The 8,266-nt window shown below is 41.4% G+C and overlaps 1 protein-coding gene across 1 annotated transcript; it reads right to left on the reverse strand.

Moving 5' to 3' along the window:
- Positions 1-421: 421 nt before the first annotated feature.
- Positions 422-3,933, reverse strand: LOC127451257 (actin, cytoplasmic 1). The gene is made up of 6 exons (XM_051715794.1): positions 3,776-3,933; positions 2,421-2,550; positions 2,077-2,316; positions 1,342-1,780; positions 1,057-1,238; positions 422-947 (listed from the first exon to the last, which is right to left on the reverse strand). The coding sequence occupies exons 2-6, from the start codon at positions 2,541-2,543 to the stop codon at positions 804-806; spliced, it is 1,128 nt and encodes a 375-aa protein (XP_051571754.1). The 5' UTR covers positions 2,544-2,550; positions 3,776-3,933; the 3' UTR covers positions 422-803.
- Positions 3,934-8,266: the final 4,333 nt, after the last annotated feature.

Consider the following 8,266-nt stretch of genomic DNA (forward strand, 5'->3'; position numbering starts at 1 on the left):
CTTTTCCCCCAGAGTTGAAATTGTTCGGTGTACAGAGTTGTGAAGGAGTTCCTCACCATGCCCAGCATAAAGCTATGTGGACATGACTTTATAGGACCACCCCCCACCATTTCAAACCTAAATGAATCGTTCTGTAATCAAAGAGTAAGTGAATTCAGAAACTGTCCACATCCTGCCTGCAACTTTCTAGAAACTGCAGTTCAATAAACAATACTACACTTAATTTGACACACAGGAAACAAGAAATTAGTATGTCTTAACACATGTGCACTTTATTGGAATTGAATTAGTCAGTGTACAGGTTGGCCCCACCAAATGTCTGGCACCGCCACATTCCACACAGCTTTTACAATATGCCCAGGGGGGGAATGGAAACCTTTACATCTTGAATGGTAAAGCTTCAGTTTTGGAACAAGGAGAAAAAAAAAAAAAAAAAAAAAAAAAAAAGATTAAGGCTGAAAGTACAAAAACCCAGACATTGTGTTACATAATTTACATACAATACTACAATGTTAAGTATGCTCCCAATTTCTGGGCAGCCTTCATAGAGGCAAATAAGTTTCAGAACAATGCATTTAACAAACATTTGGAATGACTTAAAAAAAAAAAAAAAATATTGAGTCCTCAGATGCATTGTAGAACTTCGGGGATGCTTATTTGCCAAAAAACATTGCCGTCACCTTCACCGTTCCAGTTTTTAGATCCTGAGTCAAGCGCCAAAAATAACAAAAGCCATGCCAATGTTGTCGTTTGAAGTTTTTCCTCTCTGCGCAGTTTGAGTCGGCGTGAAATGGTAAGTCCGTTTAGAAGCATTTGCGGTGGACAATGGATGGTCCAGACTCATCGTACTCCTGCTTGCTAATCCACATCTGCTGGAAGGTGGACAGTGAAGCTAGGATGGAGCCTCCGATCCAGACAGAGTATTTACGCTCAGGTGGGGCGATGATCTGTCAAGAAAAAAAAAAAAAAAACCACATCAGTACAACGCAAGTTGATCAATGCTTGCAAGATCTATTGGTTGGAGGGGTTTTGGTCCAAATATAGACCAAAGCTCACCTTGATTTTCATTGTGCTAGGGGCCAGGGATGTGATCTCCTTCTGCATCCTGTCAGCAATGCCGGGGTACATGGTGGTGCCACCAGACAACACAGTGTTGGCATACAGATCCTTACGGATGTCCACGTCGCACTTCATGATGGAGTTGAAGGTTGTCTCGTGGATACCGCAAGACTCCATACCTGTGGGCAGGAAGACAAATTGTTAAACAGAAGTTATTCATCGGTTCTCCAAGTTAAGTGCAAATCCTCTAGACTGTTAGGGAACATTTGTAGGTCAACTTACCCAGGAATGATGGCTGGAACAAGGCCTCTGGACACCTGAACCTCTCATTGCCAATGGTGATGACCTGCCCATCAGGCAGCTCATAGCTCTTCTCCAGGGAGGAGGAGGAAGCAGCAGTGCCCATCTCCTGTTCAAAGTCGAGGGCAACATAGCAGAGCTTCTCCTTGATGTCACGGACAATTTCCCTCTCGGCTGTGGTGGTGAAGCTGTAGCCTCTCTCGGTCAGGATCTTCATGAGGTAGTCAGTCAGGTCACGGCCAGCCAAGTCCAGACGAAGGATGGCATGGGGCAGGGCGTAACCCTCGTAGATGGGCACAGTGTGGGTGACACCATCACCAGAGTCCATCACGATACCAGTGGTACGACCAGAGGCATACAGGGACAGCACGGCCTGGATGGCAACGTACATGGCAGGGGTGTTGAAGGTCTCAAACATGATCTGTTAAGAGAGGGTAAAGACATTAGTCGATATTCAAATGGATACAGCACACCATCCACACATCCATGCAGGGATTAGTTGGAAATCCTGAGTAAAGAAACAAGTGCAAGAAAACAGCAAGAGTGCAGAATAAACTGCAAAACAGGCAGGCAAAATAGATAACCTGCTGCTTCCAGCAAAAGATGAGAAACTCAGGAACTCAGGACACAAAGCCTAGAGAAAGTGATTGAATGGGAGAACTTAAATGAGGTAGAAGTAACAGCACAGAAGACACGCCAAAAGGCATTTAAACCAACCTGTGTCATCTTTTCCCTGTTGGCCTTGGGGTTCAGGGGGGCCTCTGTGAGCAGGACGGGGTGCTCCTCAGGTGCAACACGCAGCTCGTTGTAGAAGGTGTGATGCCAGATCTTCTCCATATCGTCCCAGTTGGTTACAATACCGTGCTCGATGGGATACTTCAGGGTCAGGATACCTCTCTTACTCTGAGCCTCATCACCAACATAGCTGTCCTTCTGTCCCATACCAACCATCACACCCTGTAACACAAGAATGAAAAGGTAAAAAGAGTCCCACACAAATCCAGAACAAATTAAATATTAATTGCTCAAAGTCAGTCAGAAAGCATAAAAGCATTCCTCACCTGATGCCTGGGGCGACCGACAATTGATGGGAAGACAGCACGGGGAGCATCATCTCCAGCAAATCCAGCTTTGCACATACCGGATCCATTGTCAACCACCAGTGCAGCAATTTCATCATCCATGGCTAAACTGCAAGAGAAAACCAGAACACAATGTTTCATCAATTCACATCACCATTAAAAACATTGCAGTGCACATGTGACCAAATAGAGTAAACTTCCCGTTTCGTCGTACAATCTACAATCTGACCGCTAGTGTGCGCTAGAGACAATGAGCGCCACCGACATGCCAGACAAAGGAAGTCCCTCTGCATTCTCTCATTACTACCATAAAAGGCAATGGTTTGAACAGCTTTGCAGCTGACGGCGTTGTGGCATTCAGCCAGAGTAGCAGGGTTCAGTAAAAGGGAACAGATTTCGACATTCATCACGCCGGGGCCACTCCCTGAATTCTATAAGAGAATAATTACATCCTCATCAATCCCCGCCCGCCGAATTTCGACGGGTCTTTGCCCGATACAACTGCGTCACAAGAGCTGCAACCGCTCGTCACTCCTTACGAGTGGACACTCATCTTGTGAAACCTTGTAAACTCCTTTTATAATCCAATCTTTTGACAATAAGTCTAGTAGAATTCACTGTTCCTCTTTCGAGACAGTTACAGCAGCACGCGTTAAATCGATCTCGAATGCTCTAGTAATTGATCTGAAAATGGACCACACCTTACATATAAATATACTTATCATTTTACCGAATCTTCAGTATTTGTACAGCCCCGGTAGGCATTTCATAAATTAAAAGGTGTACCGAGTTCAAGCACGCACTTCAAATGGTGCATGCTCTGAAAGGAACAGAAGTTAACCAGTTCCTTTTCAGTTCGCGATGAATGAATTCAAGTGACTGTTGGTTAGCCTGCTTGCTAAAGTAGGTCACACCCTGCTGCAGCACTGCCTGCACAAAGAACTTCACATGCCGGCTATCCATCAAATGTGCAACATGTTTCACCGACCAACAGACCTTAACTGTACTTGTATACATAGCAGCGAAGTTATAGGGGGAAAACACATTTGTTTAAAAATAAAAAGGCTCAACCCGCTTAACATTATTTCACACCTAGCCGTTCGATTTCGTGCCTGCAACGTTCACTATTAATGCCACTAGATACAAGATTCATAATTAGCCACATATAAACGGTCATATTATCCTTATATTAAGAACAGTAGCCGTTTCGAAGCTAAGTTACTACATCATTACGGTAAACACCGGTAATTCTACCACGTCACGTTCTCCGTGCTTACGTATACAATTACACACAATAAACAGACGGCTTTACAAGCATACAAAAATCAACTCACCTTAGGTTTGGGGGGGTTTTTTTCGACTTAAGTGAATGGGTTACAGGTAGATGATATTCCGCACTAGCTGCGTGTGGAGGAGCTGAAAGTGAGGCTGAGAAGCTGGGCGCGCTCTTTTATATGACGGCATATGCCCGGCTCGAGCCATAAAAGGTAAACTTTCGGAGCTCTGCGCTCTGATTGGTCTGGCGTCACACACCGGGCTGTCGCGTGCACATTGCTACACTTGCTGCTTGCAACTTGAGGGTGAAAGAACGGGAAGCCAGACTAATGGAAGAACAAGACCTATTGGCGGTTTTTGTGAATATTTACATTTAATAGTTGCGAATTTTTACTGCTAAGTTTTCCGTTATGGTGTGTTTTGTTGTGGTTACGCCACTTAGGCTATCTACAACCGTTTAAACAGTCCGTGTTAGGTTACAAATGACACCTCCTTGATGTTGTTTACACTATCACAGTAGTGGCTCTGTAGGTCATTTACCCCTTATTGTGTTCACAGTTATATCAGAATAGGCTGAATACACCATCCTGGAATGTCACTTAGTATAAAAATGAGGAAGCATACTTTTCTTTAAAGTGACAACCCACTGACATGACTTGTATATTATAACATTAGAAATAACTCCTGAAGAGTCATACTAACTGGTTGGTGACCATTTCGTAATATTGGCAAAGACAATTAAATGAAACTTGAACTGAATGGAGCTTGCATATCTTTAACTATTAGTTGTTGCCTACACAAAATTCACAATGTTTAGGGGTGAAATTTCAAGTGCGTAGGTGTGTGCACATGAGATAATAATAATTATAATAATAATTAATTATAATTAATAATAATTAATAATTAATAATAATTTTCTTTATTTATCACATTATACATTTGCACATATACAGTGAAATTCTTCTTTTTTTCACATATCCCAGCTAGGCTGGGGTCAGAGTGCAGGGTCAGCCATGATACGGCGCCCCTGGAGCAGATAGGGTCAAGGGCCTTGCTCAAGGGCCCAACAGTGGCATCTTGGCGGTGAAATATAATAATTATATGGAAGGGAGTGATTGTATTCATTTACGGCTGTGGCCTAACCCTGGTTTGTAGTAGACATGACGTTGATTGTCAGCACTCAGTCCTGAATGTTTAGATGGCATGTTTCAGAGCTGACATCTGGGATTCAATTCTGGTTTCTCATTCACATTACTGATGTAGAGTATCATCGATACAGAAAATTGCACTTTGATTATTTGACTCTTTGCTGAGCTTTATAATAATAGGTCTTGAGAACATTGTTTCTTTGGGGAAAAAACGTGGCGAGGTGTGTTTTCGGTCAATTTCAGTAGATTAAAAAGTATCCTACATATTTACGATATCACTAGAGTTTTGAAAAGAGATAAGGCTTTGCTTGAGCAGCAGTGATGTCGGCAAACTACATTTAATATGTTACTTATGAGTAATGCACATGGCCCTCACTCAAGACATTTGTGAATAGCAGTTAGAAGCATAACAAATAAAAAAAAAAAACAGCTGATTATGTCAACCTCGCAGATACCAAGGACAGTGTGGTTTTGTGGCCTCAGTAATCTAAATGTCTTCCATACATGTACAAAATATTTAACTTTCTAAATTGCAAGTACATTTTTTAAGTTATAAAATGTGTTTCTCCAAATTTCACCGCTACATATGAAGTCTTGTGAATATATATATACTGGCAGGCAAAAGTTTGGAATAATTTACAGATTTTGCTGTTTTAGAAGGAAATTGGTACTTTAATTCACCAAAGTGGCGTTCAACTGATCACAAAGTATAGTCAGGACATTATTGATGTAAAAAACAGCACCATCACTATTTCAAAAAAGTAATTTTTGATCAAATCTAGACAGACCCCATTTTCAGCAGCCATCACTCCAACACCTTATCCTTGAGTAATCATGCTAAATTGCTAATTTGGTACTAGAAAATCACTTGCCATTATATCAAACACAACTGAAAGCTATTTGGTTCATTAAATGAAGCATAACATTGTCTTTGTGTTTGTTTTTGAGTTGCCACAGTATGCAATAGACTGGCATGTCTTAAGGTCAATATTAGGTCAAACATGGCAAAAAAGAAACAGCTTTTTCTAGAAACTCGTCAGTCAATCATTGTTTTGAGGAATGAAGGCTATACAATGCTTGAAAATGACAAAAAACTGAAGATTTCGTACAAAGGTGTACACTACAGTCTTCAAAGACAAAGGACAACTGGCTCTAACAAGGACAGAAAGAGATGTGGAAGGCCAGATGTACAACTAAACAAGAGGATAAGTACATCAGAGTCTCTAGTTTGAGAAATAGACACCTCACATGTCCTCAGCTGACAGCTTCATTGAATTCTACCCGCTCAACACCAGTTTCGTACAACAGTAAAGAGAAGACTCGGGTGCAGGCATTATGGGAAGAATTGCAAAGAAAAAGCCACTTTTGAATCAGAAAAACAAAAAGAAAAGGTTAGAGTGGACAAACAAACAGACATTGAACAACAGATAATTGGAAAAGAGTGTTATGGATCTTAACTCCATTGAGCTTTTGTGGGATCAGCTAGACTGTAAGGTGCGTGAGAAGTGTCCGACAAAACAGCCACATCTATGGCAAGTGCTACAGGAAGTGTGGGGTGAAATGTCATCTGAGTATCTGGACAAACTGACAGCTGGAATGCCAAGGATCTGCAAAGCTGTCATTGCTGCACGTGGAGAATGAGAACTCTCTGAAGTAGTTTAAGAAGTTTTGATTGTAATAGTTAATTTTCACATTTTTAATGTCCTGACTATACATTGTGATCAGTTGAATGCCACTTTGGTGAATAAAAGTTCCAATTTCTTTCCATAAGAGCAAAATCTGTACATTATTCCAGACTTTTGGCCACCAGTGTATATATACATTTAGTAGAGTATTAAGTAAAAATTGTGGCTTTACCATGTATGAAAAATAACAACTGACAATTTTTACATGTTGCATATTTGTATTAGTATTGTAACATCAGCTTTTAAACAAACAAGTGGTAGGGGGTCTGGGTAGCTCAGCGAGTATTGACGCTGACTACCACCCCTGGAGTCGCGAGTTCAAATCCAGGGTGTGCTGAGTGACTCCAGCCAGGTCTCCTAAGCAACCAAATTGGCCCGGTTGCTAGGGAGGCTAGAGTCACATGGGGTAACCTCCTCGTGGTCGCGATTAGTGGTTCTCGCTCTCAATGGGGCGTGTGGTAAGTTGTGCGTGGATCGCGGAGAATAGCATGAGTCTCCACATGCTGTGAGTCACCGCGGTGTCATGCACAGCGAGCCACGTGACAAGATGCACCACCCGGATTGAGGTGAGTAACCACTCCACCACAAGGACCTAGTAAGTAGTGGGAATTGGGCATTCCAAATTGGGGAGAAAAGGGAAAAAACAACAAATGAGTGGTAGACAGTGTTGCCAAACTCCTCCCTCTGAAAATCTTCAGAACTACCTTCAAAAGACGAAATTTTTCATAAAAAGTCACTAAATATGAAAACTCACTTTATATAGGCCTACATACTGTATGTATGCGTATATTATAAAAAGCATATGAAATGGGCAAAAAACAAGTTCACAACAAAGTGTGTTATTTGACGTCAGCAGCTTTGAAACGGGCTTTACATAAATCTTCTCTGTGGTAAATTGATTGATCCATGTTCAGCAATGTAAAGGGCTGAGGTACATTCAGTCTCGGCACCAGACAAATTCCTAGGTGATGCAAATGAGTCCATACGCTCCTGCTTTTGATTGGAAAAGGGTTTTGCACTCACGATGTGCTTAGTGGTCAATTAATATTTAGTTAGATCTGACTTCTTACCACATAGTATGACTTTACGTGTGTGTTTAATAATTATTTGCCCAAAATCACCAAAAAATCTGCAAGTATATTTAAATATAGCCAAAATAGCTCCTTGTCACAAAACATCATTAAAAGTCGCAGCTATGTTGAGAAAATGGCTAATTTTGGTGAAAAATTCCCCAAATTGGCCACACTGGTGGTAGATGTAGATTAAGGTTCACATAATATTGGCAGTCCTCAGCACTGAAATGTTCAAGTCAAAAAGGGGTTTTCATCGATAAGGACATATGCAATGAGGTTTCTTCTACCCATCCCCCAACTCTTTTTAAAGAATGCCAAGCATCCACCCACTTATAAACATACGTTGTTTAAATTTTAGTACATAATAAATATGAACCATACAGTTAATGTGATGTGATACTGTACATCTTGCAATGTTTTCATTTTTGTTTTAGCTTGAAAAAACTTGCTTCTCATTGTAACTTTTGTTGGCTTGACTTGGATCTTGTTACAGCAGATGTGCTTTTGTGAGTCCAGAGTTCCCCTGAGGACCGCCACCCTTCAAGCCTGCCTTCCCCCGCTTCAGTGTCTCCCATTCAGCTCTAAATAAGGTACTATCCTAATGATCCTCAGCTTTGCCCCATTACATAATAGGGATCAGAGCA

Source organism: Myxocyprinus asiaticus, chromosome 14, assembly GCF_019703515.2.
Source record: "Myxocyprinus asiaticus isolate MX2 ecotype Aquarium Trade chromosome 14, UBuf_Myxa_2, whole genome shotgun sequence".
Lineage (NCBI taxonomy): Eukaryota > Metazoa > Chordata > Actinopteri > Cypriniformes > Catostomidae > Myxocyprinus > Myxocyprinus asiaticus.

Coding starts and splice junctions, on each gene's coding strand:
- LOC127451257 (XM_051715794.1), bottom strand. CDS start 2,543: ATGGATGATGAAATTGCTGCACTGGTGGTTGACAATGGATCCGGTATG. Junction 1,781..2,076: donor ACAGGGAAAAGATGACACAG/GTTGGTTTAAAT, acceptor CTCTCTTAACAG/ATCATGTTTGAGACCTTCAA. Junction 1,239..1,341: donor GTTCCAGCCATCATTCCTGG/GTAAGTTGACCT, acceptor TCCTGCCCACAG/GTATGGAGTCTTGCGGTATC.